At 45.2% G+C, this 19906-nt stretch overlaps 2 protein-coding genes across 2 annotated transcripts in view; both read left to right on the top strand.

The window, feature by feature from the left end:
• Window positions 1-1769, top strand: part of LOC118241022 (phosphatidylinositol 3-kinase regulatory subunit alpha-like) — a 38905-nt gene extending 37136 nt beyond the window's left edge. Inside the window, exons 3-5 of the mRNA XM_035524015.1 lie at window positions 139-231; window positions 612-689; window positions 1155-1769. Coding sequence (XP_035379908.1) covers window positions 139-231; window positions 612-689; window positions 1155-1165 — 182 coding nt within the window. The 3' untranslated portion in view covers window positions 1166-1769. The remainder of the gene's footprint in view (window positions 1-138; window positions 232-611; window positions 690-1154) is intronic.
• A 7461-nt stretch (window positions 1770-9230) lies between these two features.
• Window positions 9231-18988, top strand: LOC113570437 (phosphatidylinositol 3-kinase regulatory subunit alpha-like). Its single transcript, XM_035524031.1, has 5 exons — window positions 9231-9408; window positions 11567-11698; window positions 15031-15232; window positions 17110-17195; window positions 18906-18988. Exons 1-5 carry the CDS (start codon window positions 9231-9233, stop codon window positions 18986-18988), a joined length of 681 nt encoding a protein of 226 aa, XP_035379924.1.
• The last annotated feature ends 918 nt before the right edge of the window (window positions 18989-19906 follow it).

Genomic DNA, 19906 nt, shown 5'->3' with positions numbered 1-19906 from the left:
CTAATCAGGGAATATGGTGTGTCACTGGTGGGCTATCTTGTATCTCCCTCTGTCTGCTTCTCTCGGTCTCTTTTGTCTCCCCTTGTGAATAATGGTGGATGTCTGTAGTTAATGTGTGTGTGTGTGTGTCGTTGACAGGCTCTGGACTGGGGGAGCTTGTGGAGCAGTGTGCTGTGCCTGACCAGGCTCCAGCCGTGGTGCTCAGATTGACAGAGGCTCTGGAGAGACCAGGTGAGTTCTTTCGTGCACTCATTAAACACAACAGGCTCAGTAGCACACCACACACACTCATGCACTCTTACTTTTTTTTATTGAATGGATCACACAAGCTTGGGTTTCTTCAAAATGCTGCCCACTGACTATGTAGCTTGAACGATAAAATACAATCTTGTACTTTGTGAACATGGTTCATCTTATTTAACTTTTGATAATTTACAGAGATATTGTAGATATTATAGACCTACATTTTTTTACCTGTTGAAGGCAATGTGGTTAGTAAAGTCTTGTTTGCTATAAATTCTTCTATCCCACATGAGTCATGTACCTGTGATATTGCTGTCCCTTATAGCTGTCACTCATTGATCTTTTGCTTTGGGTCATGTGTATTTCAGGCTGGGAAAGTGAGCCTCTGCACCGGATTCCTCCTGTTTCCAGCAGTCCCTCAGATTTCCGCCAGGCTCTGGAGGCAGGTCAGTGCACATGTGGCTTGACCACATGCGGCTCAGACCTAGCATCTGTTAGATGTTTGCTGCTAGTTTATTACAGCCTGCTGTGTTTTTGAGAGGTGGCCTGTGCATTAATATTGTCAAAGCTCAAACATGATTTAAGTAAACGTTTGGTACAGTGGTTTTCACAGTGGATGTTTAAGAAAATCAGTTGCTTTTCATCCAGTGAACGTGTCCAGTATACAGATACGGTAGTTCAGGTACCTCGTGTAAACATCAGAGCAGGTTGTGATGGGCAGAGGTCCTCAGCTTCATTTAGTCAGTCACATGCCCTTCAGTGAAAACGTATATGGATTTGTCATTTTATAAATATTTCCAAATGTAATACTTTGCTTATGCTCAAAGAATTTGCGTTTTTCCTCTGTTAAATTTGTCATTCACATTTTCTAATGAAAGTTATGAATTTCATTGAAGTTCCTTTTTTTTCAGATGTGTTCTGATGGCAACCGCGTTGGAATGGTTTTGCTGTCACCTTTTAGCTTTACCATTCTAGCTGAGGCCCACCCTTATGTTCCTGTGCTGGCAGATAACGACCATTCAAGGAACATTGTGGCTGGCTGATTTAGTAATGACCATTTTGTATTTACAATAACCTTAAGTCGAATAATCACTTTCTCCTCCTTCTCCAGTTATTGCTTTCAAATTTTACATTTGACTGAGACATTATTCCAGTGAAGTAACAATGTTGTTATGCCTTGAGTGTGGTTTTAGGTTCTGTGGACAGAGCTGTAAAGGATGAGCTAAAAGTTTGAGCTGAACTTCTTGCTAGCACCACAAGGGAGCACTCTGGTTCTCTACTTTTTTTTTTGGATGCCCCACCTCCAGAAATAATTTCGCAATGCTGGCAGAGGAGTTAAGAGTGAACTTGCCCTTATAAATATTGTATAGGCTTTACCCTGTTCTCATATAGGGACCCATAAAATGGAAACAGTCGTCCAAATTAAAAACAAAATTGCTGCGTTTTCGTTGTCACCTTGACCAGTTACAGATATGCCTTCTTACGTTAACTAAGGCCTGTATGTATTAAATTCTCAACATTCTCAAGCAAAGAATTGAAGGTTTGATTTGTACACTTGTGGAGAACTCCTGATGGTTGTACCAAGTTCTGTGCAAATGAATTCTAGTCATCTAGTGTGATCAGGTCCTGTGAATTACACATGCGCACAGAATGCTGCCCTGTTCACTTGTGTTCAAAAATCCATGGCTGAAGTAAGAGGATGGCCCACAAACTTTAAAAAGTGAACAGTAACGCTTCATATGTGGAGACTAATACAGTATGAATGCATACACCGCTCACACAACCCGACATGTATGTGTGCTGACACCTCCACTCACGCAAGTCACCACCTTGACAGAGAGGCAGGCATGCAACTGCCAGGTTAACTGGTGAATGCACGCACGCACACCGCTAGCAGAGTGGCTGACGTCTACGAGCTCTGACAGTGGAGCATGGCCACTTCATACATGTCAGCTCTGTTTAAGATTCCTTTCCAGGGTTATTTTTAGATTCCTTTCTGAACGCACTACTAAAACAATGCGGTGCTTTAGATTCCTTGTTAGTGAGAGACAGTGAAGGCAGTTTCACGTGTGACTGAAAATGGTAAGTAATACAGGTCTTTTGATGTGGGCGGAGGAGAATGGTCAGAGCCCTTCGTTGAGCTGGCAGTGTTTTCTCACGCCGAGTGTTTGGACTTCAGCTTCAGCATTATTTCCAAACTCCTGTCGTCTTCCCTGTGCTTCCTTGTGTGAACTACTCAGTGGGAGGTTTCAGAGGAACCACCACTGTGAGAGCAAGCCACACCGAGCTGAATGGTAGGCTTCTCAGCAATTCCTAAAGCCTCTGCAAAGCGGAAGACGGCTGTGTTTTTTTTTTGTTTGTTTGTTTTTTGGTTTTTTTGGTTTTTGTTTTTTTGGTTTTTTTTTTTAATATCCCTTCTCTCTCTATTGGGTGCGTCTTTGCCGTGACGTAACAGGCGAGTTGGAGCGCGGAAATCCTCACGCCATTGCAGGTCCGCTCTCGGCAGAGTCTGGGCAGACAGCGTCTACAAGTGCTGTTTGCGAGGATGGCCAAGAAGTGGCGTAGTCGAGCGTGCAGAGCGGGCGAGACCAAGCATTACCTCACCCAGAGCAGAGCGGCGCCGGGCTCTTTAACGCGCTGCCCGTTTGTAAAAACGATGGGGTGTCGTCATGGCGATGCCTATCTGATTTTAGCCAGGGTGTATACACTTTGGAAAAGATGTCAAAGACGGAGAGCAAAAGTAAAAGAAAGACGGAGGAAAAGAGGAGAGGAATGTAAACGGAGAGAGGACTTGGAAGTGATGGCGCAGACACATTCACCTACGTATAGATCCCAGGAAAAAAAAGATACAGCCCGTGTTGGATGAGTATACATAATATGATGCATATGGAATGTAGCACTTTGGAACACACGCACGCACGCACGCACTGCTCGGTAGCAGCCAGGAAAAGAAGTTCCGGTGCCGGTCTCCCTGGATACAGTGCCCACTCACCAGTATGACGGCGGGCCTTCTCTCTTCGCGTCGGCCCCTTCCCCAGCACCACTCCTCTCATTCATGCCTCTCTTCCCCTCTCCTCGTTTGGACAGGAGAAGCTGAGCTCAGCAAAATGCAATTTAAAAATGCTGTTCTCATCTTCCGCCTTTCCTGTCCTCCCATTGGCTGCCAATGATGTCATCCTGTCCTGCATGCCACAGTCGATAACCTATTAGAGGCCAGCGTTTTACAGTCAGCTGGGCCAGAAGGAGGCTTCTGCTGCCTAAGCTCTGCCATCCCTTTTGTTTTATTGGAAGTGTTTAGTGAGTGCCTTGATTAACACACCAGCGTGATGGACCTGGAGTCCAAAAAGATTTCACAGGAAAGGTTGTAAAAGGCCTCAGGGAGCACTTTATATTGGATGTGGGGTTTATTTATTTGTTTATGTCTATCTACCAATCTTTTTGTGTAATTGGTTGTTTTAAGGACGTTCAGTGTTGGTGTCGTATAAAAGCATTTTCTACAGAAATACATTTTTTTTAATGCAAAAATATTTTTCATTTCTGTTTATATACACAGACAAACAGGTAGATGGACAGGCAGAGAGACAGAATTACTACTCAGTGGGTTGCAAATAATTCCTCACTGGCCATGACCTTGTGCCTGACCTATCAATACATTCTAATCTAGAAAGCAGGCCACTGTAATGTTATTACACCAGATGAATGTGAGAGTAAAGCTCACATCGAGCACTCTTTCTCTCTGCATCCCTCTCTCACAGACCTTTCTGCAGATGTCACAGGAAACGCATCACTGGCAATGATGTCATCCTGCTGATTTCTCAACCATGCATATGCACATGTCCACACACACTCCAAACTGTCATTGCCTGAGAGATGTTCTGATTGGCTAACTCGCACACACAAATGCCCAGTTCACATACTGTCATCAGTCAACAGTCTTCATAGACTCTTTTGACATTACTCAATTGTACTATATCTTAACCTTTTTCTGAATTCCCAGTAAGAGTTGATTAGATGGAAACATTCAATGGATAGCCCAAACCACAGTGAAATGAAATTCAAGTACCATCTTAAATGAATTTTAGAGCAGCTTCAAGTGAACAGCTCTCTCTCTCATATGCACATATTCCTTACTTTATATGTTCACTTCCCTTGCCTCTGACCCTCCTCCGTCCACTGTTATAATGACAACTTACACTATTTCAGACACATTCTATTTACTCATTATGTCTGCCCAAAGTCAGCCTATTCACTAAAACTGGAAGAGTAGTCATTTGGCAAGAGCATATAATCTAGAGTATGCTTTGCTGCCTTTTTTTTTTTTTTTTTTTTAAGAATATAATTGCTTCCTAAAGTGGCATATCATATGTTTCACTCTGTTATCTACAGGACCAAGGTCTGCAAGTGGTTCTGCTATGAAATGCAGCCCTAATCACCTGAGAGTTGGTAGACACAACAGTATATAATGATGCATACTGTATTTAGGGCAGTAATTCTATACTGTAGATCACCGAGTGTTGATGGGGTCGAGGCTGGGTATATCCCTCTGGGGTCTGGGGTGGCCACTTACCCTCTCCCCCATCCCAGAGTGTTTACACAGAACCCTCCTCACCACATTCTTGACACTCATCAACTTCTATACACACACACACTCTCACACTATCCTGGAGGGTAAACAATGGTATGGCATGAGCCAGACCCTGAGATAGACCAAGTCTGCCCTTGACAGCAATGTGGCAAGACACCGAGGCCCACGCGAGTGAGCACGCACACCGAGATTGCTGGCTGATTTGACAAAGACTTGTTGTTGTGGTGACACCATTCTTTTTTGGTCCCTAGCATCCCAGCATAGGGCATTCTGAGAGACACCACAGTTTACTCTTTATGGTCTAGGGGGAAGCAGAGAAACTATGTGCAGTAATGCTAAGAAAGTTCTAAAGAGTTTTTCCAGGGAAAAAAAAGACAGACTATGAACCATTGGGCGGGTTATAGAAATAGTACCTTGGGGGCCCATGTTGGTCATGTCATCACGCAGTGTTAGTCAAAGGTTTGTGTATACTTACATGAAACAAACTTCAGTTTCTCGTATTTTGTCATGAGTTGTTTCTGTAGATATTTGAATTTTTTACAAAATAAAGTTTAGATGGTTCTAAAGCAAAGTTCTGAATCTTAGATTGCACACATCTTACAACAGGGGCCTTCACTATAAGATTTGTGTACCACAAAATAAATGACTCCACAGCCAATAATCCAAGCAGAAAGAGCAACCACATCATTATTTTTGGTCTTCTGTTGCATTAAATAAAATGAAGAATTATTGTTGCAATACAGGTGTATTGAGGCACAAATATTAGAATTTTAATGACACAATTATACAACTGTGTCACTAACTGTCTAATGCAGTGAGGTGGAAGATGACCACTTTTCCTCCACTAAAATACAGATTGCCTGTATTCATGAGCATTAGACATTTTTAAGCATCTGTTTTGCATGTGTTTGATACCTGACCAGGTTGTGTTACTCAGACAGCTAAGAGAGATTTATTTCCAGCAATTTGGTAATGTTGTTAACTTGTTCGTAAATAATTCCTGTGCCCATAGAAGTAAACGGGACTGTGAATTAGGCAGAGTGGGTCAGTGGCTGACTACTCCTGCACTGCTCGTGCTTCTTACCCCGGAAAGAGACCTGTCGTGTCCTCTGTTGTTCTCCTTCAGGATCTACTCGACTGCCTTCCTTCATCATTCAGACAAAGCTGCCAGCTCTCAGCATCAGGATTAATAGTAACACAAAGAGGCTATGCTACGTACATGCCTATATCCACTCTAACATACAAACACATGCATATCCAGCAGGTCAGGAAGTGCAATCTTAATATTTTTTATTAAAATAAATGACTCTGAAAAGGCACTGCCAAAATATCTTATCTAGGACCTAACCAACCTCTACCTGTAGTTGTGCTCAGGTCTGGTGCTGGACTGGGGTGAGTTTGGGCTTTTTGCTACCCAGTGGCCTCCTATGGCTTTCAGCTGGTTCCAGCCCCCTTGGTGACCTGTGTCAGCAGAATGTCACTGTGTCCATTCCTGTCTATGAGCGCACTCTTAAATAAGAAGCACCAAAGTTCATTGGTCTCTTGTGCTGCACCAGGGGTGGATAGCTAAAGATGGGAGAGGTGATGGAAAGGTTGAAGCAAGAAGTCAGGTGTCTGGGTTGGGAACAAATGTTGGATTAATGGGTGATTGGGAACTGTGTTCAAGATAAAAGTAAGGAAACGCTATTGAAAGGTTGACCAGCATTAGTCTGGACTGAACTCCGAGCCCTAGTTCCTCTAATAGGACACATGTTGCTTATGGTGAAACCAGCACAGATAGAGAATGGACTGGAAATGGAGTTCCTTGGCTCAGCTTTATATTTGTATAGTTTTATATTCCTCATATACAGAAGGTTGAATTCTCTTTTTTTTTTTTTTTCCTTTTTTTTTTTTTTTCCTTTTTTTTTTTTTCCCTATTCTTTCCTCCAAACAGTAATAGTATTTTCTTGGCTTCTATATCTGTATTTACATTAATTTGGATATATGTTTATACTTCACACTTCAGTTTAGGTACCAAAATTAGCAATTAAAACGTCTTATTTGCACACTTATATGCATCAAGTCTCTTTAAAAGCGACTGCTTTTATTATTGGGTTTCTCAAGCAGATTAAGTGTCTGTACATGAAGAGCAACTTTGGCCCTAATATCAAGTAAAATTGATGGTAGCTGCTCTAGTAATCGTATAGCATGAGGTGAGCAGAGTGTGACTCGTAATCTGTGGAGGAAATACTTTGATTTGTGAGTGAAAATGAAGAGTGACGCAGAGAATGGAGAGGAGAAAAAAAATGAATTCAGATCCATCTCTGTCACAGAGCTGGGCCTTCACACATGTGAAATCACATTGCAATACATCAGGCTGTCATGCATTCTGCATACAAACGCACACTATCAGACATCCTCCCACTCTCTCTCCCTCTCTCTCTCTCTTACACTCTGGCACACACAGATGCACAAACACACCCATAAACATAGATGCACAGATGTAATTCCTTACTTAAGATTCATCAGGTTTCTACAGGTATGATGGATTGGAAATCTATTGAATGTTCACTCTCTCAATTTCAGTTGCTTTATTGCTGCATGCAAACCTAAGATCACCCAACAACGGTTTCCTATAAGGAGACACACATCTGTGTGTTTATGTAATTTGGCCTCTCCTTACGTAGTAATTAATTCCCGCACCACAGCAAGTGTACACTAGGTAGTTCAGAAACAAGTTTCGATAATTTGTCTAGATTTAATATTTTGTGATGGGGCATATATTCTTTTGCCTGGGGTGACCGTATTGTTCATTAGTTTAAACGCCAGCGCTTGGATTATACCTCTAGCTCATATTCTCATACTGCCCACGTCACCTGTTCTTGTCATATCTTATGAATGCAGCATGGATAGGTCAACCTTCCCATGTGATCCCACCGTCCAGGCTAATGTTACACACACACACACACACTCACTCTCTCTCCTCTCTTGCTCTTTGCCCTTAAGGTTTATAAGAATTTTATAAATCGATAGCCCAAATTATGGACTAATCAGATCTACATTCTCTATGGCAGTAATTCACTTAAGGCCTGCCTTTTGATCTAGAAGCCAATGGCTTATTTGGCAACAGGGCACTTTTTCTGAAACACAGTCGCAGCATTTTGTGCTACACAGTTGCAGCATTTACCACAATGAACTGCTTGAACGTGTTCCCATGGCATGACACGAAGCTGATGGAAAGATTAGATCACTCGGTAATCAGAATTAAAGTGGCGATGATTCTGTTAAGAGTGAAGAAATGCTGTCCCACTTTGACCATAACAGCATACTTCAAGTCTTCCCATTAGGTTAGATTGAATAATTTTCCTGGAAATTATTCTGATAATTTGACCCCCCCCCCTTGTCCTTTCGATAAGGCCTATTATGTCTGAGTGGGGACAAAAGGCTAATCCACTTTGGGAATCAGCAGGACAACAAGCACTACTTTTGAGTTGCATTAATCATAGTTGTTAAGCATTGAGAAATGTAATAATGTGTTTACTCCATAAACTTTGGTGAGCTAAGGCATTTTGGTGTTTCACTATATCGCATGGAAGTGTTGCAGATCAGCAAGTAGCTTGTGCACTGACCAGCAAAGAAGGTAAATGTAGTTGCTAGCTTCATTATAGCAAATGGGTTACTTTGTAATGGTGAAATCCTTGATTTTTGCTTTAATATTAATAGGGTCTTGGTTTAGTTTTAAGAAACACACATGTATGTAGTCCAGTATTAAAGGTTCCCATCCCTTCTGGGAAAACTTTAGTTCTAAGCAAAACTGTATAATAGTCTTTTCCTTAGGGTTCTCATATTTAGTCATTGCTCTCTCTCTCTCTCTCTCTCTCTCTCTCTCTCTCTCTCTCACCGGATTCGTTGACTGCTTAATGTCAGTCAGATACTGGAGTTACTACTTGTACTTCTGCACTATTTTATTCCTCCATGGAGCCAGAGCCATCTGTGTGGATAATGAGCAACAAGAAATGACTAGCTGGCAAAGTTTTACCCTGAGCGCCTCATGACGCCTACCTAACAGGTCAATGTGAAGTCATTTCTACACTTCAGAGCCTGCATAAAACCTAAAGTCCTTTCCTTTAAAGGACTGGCACCCAGGACATTACTGCGTGCCCTTAATCCTGTATGAATGAGGTCTTTATCATGTATCCTCTCTAACCATATTTTAAGCAAGCAGTACCAGAATGCTTTAAGCCAGCGGGAGGCTGGGATTGCAGGGTGAAGGGCCTGGCCTAAGCCGGGCCGGCTGATTGGAGCTTTGTTCCCAGATGACCAGCATAAGGCGTTAGGTACACAGATAAAGCCCACGTGGATCAATGGGGCCGGAGCAGATGGATCGGACGGCCAAATTTGACAGTGAATTCAATTGACAGGTATGGCCGAAGTGGGGGGCTGGCGCAGGAAGGAGGCGGCAGGCCAAAGTCTGATTGATGAGCTGAAGGAGTCTGTTAGCAGAGGGAAGGGGGAGGCAGGCATCGATAAGCGCACCCAGAGAAATTCCAACCATGTATGGATCAAGCCGTGCAGGAAGAAACGATCGATCTGGGCTCGTGGCAAGGAATGAAAAGCTGAGAGATGGGCATCCACTGTGGGCTGATTAGAAAAATAAGAAATATATGTAGATGCATTAACTGGTTAGGAGGACCAGTAAATGGGATTCATTGAGAGGGGTTTGATCAATAGGGGTTAGTTTCTCGCTTGACTGTGCACGTGTGCCGCGGGAAAAAGCAAATAGCATGGAATAGCTCTTTGATAATGCAGCTCTGTTATAGTCCAGCACTGGTCATATAAGCAAGTTCAGAGAATATTGGTTGACATGAAAATATAGGCTGACTTCGAAAGAGAATACACTCCTCATCACAAATAGACCAAAACAACGACTGGACTGGTTATCATTTGCTGGTGTAAATGGAAGGTTTGACATTTCAGTTCATGTTGCCGGCTGCCCTGGGTTTCCTGCAGTGATCCTGCCTGGGCTGTTGACTTTAGTTACTCTATGGTGGTGTGGTTTTGTAGAAGGGATCTGTACATTGGCCTGAACCTGTGAGGATTAAACAGCTGTCACTGGTGACTCTAACAGCGTCAACCCTTTACCACTACCCAAGAAATGGAAAACCTTCCCTGGATGGAACGTAGAACGTCTTATCCGCTAAGTTTTGAATTCGCCAAAGTCTGTACGTGTCATATGCCAGTATTCACTGGACGTATTGCGACCTGCTGGTGTTTGCCATGTTTTACATACGGAGTGTATGTGTGCGCCCCAGACCTCTGCATTGGTAGCATATGCAGCTGCAGGTCTACAAACCAATCACGTTTGCTGAGGGAGAAGGTCATCAGCAGAGCTTAATGGGCTTTTCATCTCACTGGAAGCCGATGACGGGGAAACTTCACAATTAGGCAGAGGGCCGATCAATGCTATTAACTATTTAGCTGCAGTGTGGAGGTGGATGACAGGAGACGACTGGGGTGCAAAGGAGGGGAGAGGGAGATGCAGAGAGGAGGGGAAAGGAGAGGAGAGGAGAGGTAGAGAGCAGGGGACACCTAGATGAGGAAAGAAAGCTGGAACACAGAAGAGGGTAGAGGGTAATGCTGTAGAGGAGGGGAGAGGCAGAAGTGGAGAGAAGCTGCTTTAGTTTCTCAAACAATAGTTGCCATCCTCTTCATATGGCTTCGTCTTTGATTTCTCCTGTGAGTGTACCACGTCTGAACAGATGGGATTTTGTTGTGCTGCTCGGAAGCCTTGTATCCATGTGAATATCCTTGTCTGCAGTTTGTCTACAAGTGCCCCCAGGCTAACATGGGTATTCATTCCTGTTTTCATCTACGCCAACAATGGCCCTCTTGGACAACCCTCGACCTTCGCCGTTCGGTTCTCTACAGTGGAGAAGAAAGGCTCCATGATCTAATGCAGACACTGTGTTGCAAGCTGCCTGAATCGTTGCTGAATGTATTCTGCCAAGGTCGCAGCCAACGAAGGCAGTGAGGGTGGCAGCAGCGAGCTCCGACTCGGCTCCAGTTGTGCCATGTTCCATCCATGCCTAGTTATCCTATACAATGTGTCTAGCCAGTTGCTCCCACATCAGTGCTGTGTAGGAGGTCCTTCAAAGGGATATAAGTCTGCAGGCTTTTTATGCAGAGAAGGAAGCACATGCAAACCTTTTTTCTACAGATTTTATTTAGAAATATTGTCTGCTGCTTAGCTTGTCTTGCATTTTAGTGTGCGTGGTTTAATCTTTGCATGTCATTTAATTGCATAAGTACTTTCTCTGTTCTTGGCCTGCTATTAAACATGCAGGAGCGATGCATAAATCTACAATTATGTCCTAACTATAAATTACAAGGCTTTCATCTGGAATACGTGCGAGAACAGTGAGCCTCTTTTATGCCTTCTCAATATATCAATATGCCTTTATAATTTCAGCACAATGAAGGCCCTTTAAAAATCCTGCAGTATAATTGCACGTGTCCCGAGCTGCCATTATCTGAGGCAGTGAGTTATTGACTGGAAGGCTCCCACTCGGAGCTGCTGTCTCAGTGAGGCATGCCACGGGCCAGCGGCCCCTGGAGGGGCACCTCAGCTGAGAGGAAGTCACTGCTCGGAGTGGACTCCTGCTCGCTTAAGATGAATAATAGAGAGAGTATGTAATGTGTCTACAGTTACACCTCTCTCTCTTTCTTTCTCTCTCTCTCCCCCTCCCTCCCTCATCACAGACCCTGCTGCGGTGGACTGTGAGCAGTATGCCTTGACTGTCCTGGCAGACACCCTGAGGGCTTACCTGCAGGACCTGCTGTGCCCCCTCATCCCGGAGGTGGTGTACAGTGAGCTAGTCTACACTGCTCAGGGTAAGCGCTCGCCACGAGCCCTGCCACAACATGCGCACACAGGGGAAAAAAAAAACACAGCCGCTCCGTCCGGGACGGGCAGGCAAGCTGTGAAGTGCTTCCGTAGCGAAGCTGCCGTGGCAGGCAGGGCATGTCGGTGTTCCTGGGCGCCAAACTGTCAGTTGCAGAGGACGGCTTCATCATAATGGGATAAACCAACATGTGCGTGTCCTGTTCAAAAGCAGGTGACTTTGGTGGGTGTGTGCACATGCGCTGTGTTTGTTTTTGTGTTTTAACAAAGGTGCTAACATGCCCACGGGTGAGAGAACACCATTTCTCTCTAATCTCTTTCTGAATTACTCCTACTGAAGTCAACACAGAAAACACACTCCCTTAGCCCTTTCTGACTGCTCCGGAGAGCCGCCTGATTTAGCTGGGACTGACTGGGTGAATTATGTAAGCTCTATTCTCTCAGCAGTGCCTCGTGATGATGACGGTGCTGGCCTTCATCTCGCCCCTTTTCACAGAAGCTGTTTGCAGTGAATAAGGGCAATTTTAGGTAATTTATGAAAAACGTCCAAAATAAGCCCTCTAAATCCAGACTTATTTCTGTCTTGATTTACTAGTTACTTGCTTGCAAACTGCAAATAGAAAAGAAAACCTCCTAAAATGTTTTATGTATTGTGTGTCCTGTAATTTGTATACATGATTCTTAAAGCATAAACAATGAGGTAATGCATATTTAATATTCACACATTAAACATTTGAATAATTACACATTTACATTTACAGAATTTAGCAGACGCTCTTATCCGGGGGGGGGGGGGAGTAGTTTCTAGGCTATAACCAGCCTTGGTCGCAGTTTCTCTGAACGTTAATTCCTGCTATTCCTACCCTGTCCTGTAGCTCAGGCTCACTCCAGCTTCACAATTAAAAAGTTTACAAAGACTTTATAGATCCGTCGTAGTTTCCAGCAGATGTGGTGCTCATAGTGACGTGTGGTTCATAGCTAACGCTAATCTTAATGGCACCTTTCACTGTTATCTGTCAGGCAATATAATCTTGAAATAGCAGGGCACATCTGGCCTATGGGGGTCTGCTGTGTCCCCTTGCAGGAATGTGATTGGTTGTCTGCTGGGCAGCCCTTCCCCCAGTTGCTTCATGCTGAGGCCAGATGGTCTCGGCCAAGTTCCTAACAGTAGCTGGAAGCCCTTGGCCCTGACCTTTACTGAACAGGGGTCACTCGCCATCGATCATGGCCCACAGGGTTCAATGTTTGTGTGTGCGTGTGCATGTGTGATGAGATGGAGGCTGTTCTTCAAATGTAATCTGTACATATTTTAAGCGCGATGGCTGATGTCTGAAGTGTGTTTGTGTTTGCGGCTGCATAGGGCATAGGTCTGTCAGTGGTCTGTGGGGCCTAGGCCAAGGTCAAATTACTAACCCACATTTGAGCTGGCAGATTGTCAGACATTCGTCATTCGACCCCCCGCTGCCTTTCACTGCCCACTGCCTGTGACCTCTGGACACTTATCTTACACATAAGCGCCGCGGTTGAGGCGACTTAACTAGCCCCGCCTTAATGTCCTTCTCACGCTCGTAATTCACAGTGGAAGTGTAATTGGCAGGAGGTTGAGAGGTTGTTCGTGTTTGTGTGTGTGGGGGGGGGGGGGGGTTGAGGTGCTTTTAAAATTTAGTCTTTACTTACACTGAGTGTCATAACGGGTAAGATTTACACATTCTTTTTATGAACTGGGCTATCTGTTATCTGCCTGTATGTACAACCTTAGACATTTTGGTTAGTTTATTATTGACACATCTTTTAAATGTATTTAACAGGTCTCACACTGATGCATAAGTGGCTCTATAGGTAGGTTATAAGGTACTCCTCCTAACTGTGGTTTTATCTGCTGTCTCCATTGTGTTGGCTCTAGGTGACTGGAGGAACATCACTCCAGGGTGATGTATGATCACGGTGCTCTTTCAAAACTGGGGCTGAAGAACAGATGTTGGCCTGTTTAGTGTGGCTGCGCCCACAGGTCTCATTAATGCCTCGGGGGCAGTCTAAATAAGAGCTTTGTTCCCCGTGCTGCATTAGCAGACAGCAAGCCGCGGGGCAGCGCTAGGCTAGCAGGTTAGCCTCGTTACAGTCCCCCGTGCATGGCTTTATTATGCAGCTCCATCATCGGTGGGGCCATCAGAGATGAGACGGTAATGCACACGACCCATACTGGCAAAAGAAAGAAAGTGGACCATATGTCTGCTGAATGCTCCATAGTGCATAATTTATCATCAGTAGGTGGAGATAATCCTGGACAACTATAAGATTATTTTTGTTCTGCCCACATTATGGCTGATGGCTACATAGTTTTCAAGTGTGTGTGTGTGTGTGTGTGTGTGTGTGTGTGTGTGTGTGTGCGCGCGTGCGACTAGTATGGTCTGTGCATGTGGTGTGTCTGTCCATCTGTCTGTGTGTGGTGTGGAAACTGGAAAGGGGGGGGTTCTTTGCTGACTCAGCGTCTTTCTCCTGTAGTTCTGCTGTCTGCTCCTCCGCTCTCTATCGCTCTCTGATGACTAGCATGCTGCCTCTATGGCGTGTTCCAGTAATGACAGCCTGTCTCCCCCCAGTGTGTTGTGCACCGCAGAGCTGCCTGTGGCCTTCAACGCTGCACACCCGCAGCATGGAACACGGAGGAGGTGCAGAACTGGCCTACAGAATTAGGCCAGTGATATGACATCATGGCATTCATGCGAAACATCAGTGATATGACATTGTGACACATGCAAAACACTGCCAGTGAGAGAAAGGTACTGATGCCAGCTAGCGAAACACGTTGTCCTCCCCCTAATAACGCTATACATTAGCGTCGGTGACGGCCGCTCGACAGCCGTGAACCTCTCCTGTGTACATCTGCCTGCTTCTGCAAGCGAGAGATGTTTACTTGTTTTAAATACACAGTAGGCTTATGCATCTTCTCCGCCATGTTGTGGGTTTTAGGGGTGGGAGTGTATACATAGTGTGCAATGACATCAAATACTGTTTCATGCTGGTAAACACTCCTAACTACCAGAGGTGCTCCCTGAAGCTCACACGGAATCCGAGCAGTGTGAGTCTGGAGTCTGGAGCCAAGTGTCCCGGAGCTGCAGTTGTCTCTATTAGCAGTGGGGGTGCTACACTGAGCAGCGTGACTCTGTCTTCCCAGACTGTGTTATAGTCATGCAGAAGGGCCCGAGAACACAGACACGGCTGAACTCGGGGAGAAGTAAAATATACAAAAAGGCCGAAAGCCATAAAAGATCCCGACTGTGAAATGAGCCCCCCCCCCCCCCCCCCCCCCCCATCTCCCTCACAGAAACTCAGAATTTGGAGGAGTGTGGTCAGCAGCTGAAGAAAATCCTGGACTCCCCCAGCGTTCCACAGTCTAACCACCAGTTACTCGTCCATCTGACCCGGCACCTCAGCAAGGTGGCCCAAAGTGAGGGAGCTGCTCAGGCGAGTCCCAGGCTTCTGGGTCAGGCCTACAGCGAGGCAGTCTTCAAAAACAACCACTTCAGGTAAGAAGCCCAATGAAAGACTGTAGTTACCACTCTCCTGGGCTTTCAGCACAGCTATGCGAGAGAAAGCATCTCTGAAAGTGGTAGACCTAGGTCAATGGAAAATAAGTTTTCCTGAACATATTTTGTGTTTCCAAAGAGATGTTAGAAGTAAGCTAACCATTACAAAATTACTTTCCTTGTTTGTTTTTGTTTACATTGCATCACATCAAGTGTGTTTTGTACAGGACGACTGGGTTAATGAGCTGTGTGAGGTTGAGGGTTTAAGTACACAAGATGGGTTCACTGGTTATGGTCAAAGTAATTTTTTTGTGTGTGTGCATCATTTATTATTTTATGTCCATTTGTATCCAACTGCATAGGTACAGGTAACCTTGCTTTACATTATTCTGAGGTTCCACCCTCCTTTTTGTCTGTCTGGTAGGAGTTTGTAACATACTGATACCTGAGGGTCTGTCTCTCCATTTCTGAATGTGACTCATACCCAACATTTAGTTTGGAAAACCAGCGTGACTGTGTGTTTGTGGAACATAGCCTTCAACACTAACTTTAGGTGAGACCAGTGTACGTTAAATGCATTTCCAATTTAATGCTAATGTAAGGCAAAGAGAATTTCTTTGAAAAACCAGTTTGTGCATTGAAAATTGCACAGAATTTCACATGCGCTTGCATTCTCTTTCAAACTGATGCACACAAATATACCTACCTCTTGAATATGACATAGGGTCTAGTCAAACAGGTGTTGAAAATCCTCTTTAAAATGCTCTACTTTAGTGAGAGGAGTTTAGTGCAACACTGTCTGACAAGAGCCTAGGCACACAATAAAAGGGCTTCTAATGTGCAAACCACATTTTCTATATTATGAACTGGATGACAAAATGATAAAACTGTGTCATAACCGTGGAATGTCATAATCTTGTTTGTTTTACACAAAGGACTCCAAAAATTGTCTTGTTAGCACAAATGTGTGTGTGTGTATATATAATGTCAACTACATTGTTGAATAAAATGATTCTGTAGTGTGTGATGATGATGATAAATTCCCGGCTGCGTTAGGCGTTGCTCATGGTGGCAGCACTGCGTGGAAACCACTGCAGTCTAATGATTATCAGGAGCTTCCGGTCACAGAAGGATTCTTGTGATGCATTGCTGATGGTTTGAAGCATCCCTGGATGTTGTTGTTTGTTTTGGTTTTTTTTTGGTTTTTTAAGGGTTCAAATATTTGTCACATTCGATCACATTTACTTAGTAAGCACTGACATCATATACCCTATCACGTGCTTTCCTGAATAGAACCCTTTAAGATACTTAATAGGGAGTAGTGTACGAGGGAGTCATTGGGAACACAGCCTGTGTATTGTGCTCCATTAACTCACCTCACTCTTATTTGATTGTGGCTCGCTTCCAAGTGAGAGAAGCCACGGAACTTCCCTTTTACTGCGTGCCATCTACTGTCCTGTCCGTCTTGTGCAATTAGGGCCAAGGAGCGAACTGGCTCAGACGGTCATTTTGTGTGGTCAACCGCCGAGGTCATATACGCCTCACCGGCCCGAGGAATAAGAAATTAGCATCGGGAATCGGGCTGAGCTCTATCCCTGAATATGGGCTCGCAGGCCTTCCGGACGCCGCATTTCAGGATGCGATCCAGTCCGTCGCACTAAGCGCTCATGCGTGTGGGCCGCGAGACCTGTGCGCACACGTTCAGGCACCCACACTGTAACCTCTGTAACCTGTAACCTCTGTAACCTGCCTCCACGCAGAAACTGAAATCTTCTGAAAACCGAATGTTTGACCTCATGTTTCTTTGTTTATTGGCTGTAGCCGACATGCAGTGTTTTTGTTTTCTCCTCCCCCTCCCCCACTCCTCCTGTTTCCAGTGCGGACGTGAACCCCGAGCACCATGTGAAGATTCTGGAGGCCCTCATCTCGGTGGGAGGCCTGATGGAGATGCAGGCTGCCCCAGGTAGGTGTGCCCTCTGTGGGGCCTCCTCCTCCTCCTCCTCCTCCTCTCAACAGCTTGATCTGCTTCATAACTGCGAGACAGCGGAAGGTTCTGGCTCCGAGCTCCCCGCGCAGTCCTGCCCTCAGCACTCAGCCTTCTTTAGCAGATGTGCACCGCAGCTTGTTTTCAGAGCTGATGTCAATTACTAGACTTTTGCAAGTAATCGGAATTGTTAGTGGTAACGTAATCGGTATCTCTTCCTTCATTGGGAGCGATTGGTCATTCCTGCATAAAATGAGCAGCGTGAGTCTGATTGTGCGTGGGTGCACTGCTGTCTTGGTGGCTGATGGAGGTGGCTGAGAGGCCAGTGAATGTTTGTGGATAGATGGCAGAGTATAAGAGTGAGGAGAGGAGCAAGAGATGATCTTCCTCTCCAAGGTCTGATTCAACATAACTGACTCCTTCGAGGCCCAGCAGCAGTCTGCTGTAATGAATCTTGCCTTCCTGTCGGAGCTCTTGGCAGTTAGGGCTCCCTCCGTGGTCTGTTTTGTGGTTTAATGAAAAGAGTTTGACTTAGTGCCCGATGGAGTTCTCGGGCTGAAGTTTATTTAACTTATGGATGTCTCCCAAAAGGAGATTCACCAGACTCCTCTTTGGAGTACCATAATCTAGAGTCAAAACATTCAGTTTTGGTCATGGAACCTCCAAAATTACCATGAGAAGATGTGTATGCGCATGCAAGGTCGACATTTTTCCGATTTATTTAGTGAGTGCTCATAAATCTGAAGTTTATTTTTTGAACGGGAATGCGATTTGTTTATTTTTTGACTGTGAACGCGAGTTGTTTTTGTGCATGATTTGAGTGGATGAAGTATGATCACATTGTGTTGGAGGCCTTCATTTCAGCATCACATTGGAATTTCTAATTTCATTGTGTCTTTTTGTGTGCCGTATAACTCTGAGAGTGTGTACGGGCTGGGGGGAGGAATGTTAATCTAATGCCTGGTACGAGATGACTTTGTGACCTCAATCAAACGTTATTGTTTATATTACCCAAACGCAGCACCCTCACCACACCCCACCTCAGCCCCCATTAGAGAAAATAAAAAGCAAAAGATTTATGGAGTGCTGTTACAGCTGAGGGCACTGTGTGGGGACTGGACCGATGGTGTGTTCAGCAGCAGGGTGTCTGTCTCCCACTGCTCTTTGGCATCTATGCACAGATTCCAGAACCCAGAATAACCTACTTAAGTAGCTCATGTTCCTGACCCAGCACTGTTGGCTTTGCCCAAGGCTAGCAGCGTTGCAGTGTGCGTGTGTGTGTGAGCGCGCGCGTGTTGGGCCCAATCCCCCACACATACGCCCAGCAACGCTCAGGGTGATGTGCGACTGGCAGGCAGGCCAGCAGGAGTTAACATTAACCCACGGGTCAGACGAGACCTCGGGGACAGCGTGGGGAGGGCTGGCGGAGCCCGGGCCGGGGAGGGCGGGCACACCTGGGCGGTGCGGGGCTGCTCTCTCGCGTGCACCGAAGCAGCCGCTTGACGTTCATGGCTCACTTCAGTCTACTGCAGGCAGTCAATCTGTCAGCGATTAGGCGAACATAATACTGCCCCACCTCCCATTCTACACATGCACACACAAATACACGAGGAAATAAAACAACCCATCCATTCACATTACGGCTCCTCATTTATTCTCCCAGTTATTTCTTGTTTCTCCGTCCTAAAGGCACGCAATGCTGTGCCCTCAAACGCCTGGCTGCCTCGCTGCCTCGCTGCCTCGCCACATCTCGCTCCAGATTCGGCCTCTAATGTGTTCCAGCTTGCTGAGGTTTGTTGATGAAATACTGTGTTTAAAGAACAGTCTTTGGGGGTTGCTCTGGACTCGCCTACTTTTGGATGACTGTTAGGCTTGTGTGTGTGTGTGTGTGTGTGTGTGTGTGTGTGTGTGTGTGTGTGTGTGTGTGTGTGTGTGCAATACATGAAAAGATGTTACATAGCACCTCTGAGGTGTAAAATAATGTGCAGATGTACAGTAGACTTGCATGGAGGCTTGTGTCGGTTTTTGCACTGCTGTGCAGTTAGGTCACTGGTAACTGAAGTGGAGCATACACACAAAGAGAGCCTGATATCAGAGCAGTGCATAGCAGTGATCTTCACCTAGCCATGTGGCACAGTACAGCAGCAGTTGTGTGAGTGTGTGTGAGCCACCGGAGTATGAGTTCCAACAGTTCTGGTGTGGTGAGCATCTTCTACTTAGAATTCTGAGGTCATTTAAAGGTCATAATATGCAGTGACTAGGATTACAACAGGAGAAAGACAAGTTTCTCCTCTCACTTTGTCTGACTCTCTCTCGCACTCTTTCTTTCAGTTTAGTCCAGTTTATTCTCTGATTATGCTCAGTCATTTTACCACAAACTGTTCTCGTTGTCCTAAAGCCCTGAATTTAACTTATACATGCACATACACTAAACACACTGTTCCCACTCTCTCTCACACACACACACACACACTGAGGGTCAGGATGTGACCTCTTGGAATTCCCCACTAGCTGCCCCTCTGTCCCAGCTGACCCAGTGAAAATGACCACTGCTGTCCTCTCAGCTGCTCACAATCACATGCTTCAGCGTACCATGTAATAATCTCTTAACTGCACTGACTAAGGCCTTTGTTCTGCACTTTCAGCTCTCTGCTCCTCTTCTTCCCATCGTGCAGAACCATTTGTCAAGC

Source organism: Electrophorus electricus, chromosome 3 (genome assembly GCF_013358815.1).
Source record: "Electrophorus electricus isolate fEleEle1 chromosome 3, fEleEle1.pri, whole genome shotgun sequence".
Classification (NCBI taxonomy): Eukaryota; Metazoa; Chordata; class Actinopteri; order Gymnotiformes; family Gymnotidae; genus Electrophorus; species Electrophorus electricus.
The sequence above is the reverse complement of the archived record's forward strand: the minus strand, read 5'-3'. Positions and strand labels throughout refer to the sequence as shown.

Bases quoted from the DNA above. Each gene is read 5' to 3' on its own strand.
- LOC113570437 (XM_035524031.1), top strand. From the start codon at position 9,231: ATGGCCGAAGTGGGGGGCTGGCGCAGGAAGGAGGCGGCAGGCCAAAGT. The intron at 11,699-15,030 runs GTAAGCGCTCGC...TCTCCCTCACAG, and splicing joins GCTAGTCTACACTGCTCAGG to AAACTCAGAATTTGGAGGAG. The intron at 17,196-18,905 runs GTAGGTGTGCCC...TCCGTCCTAAAG, and splicing joins GGAGATGCAGGCTGCCCCAG to GCACGCAATGCTGTGCCCTC.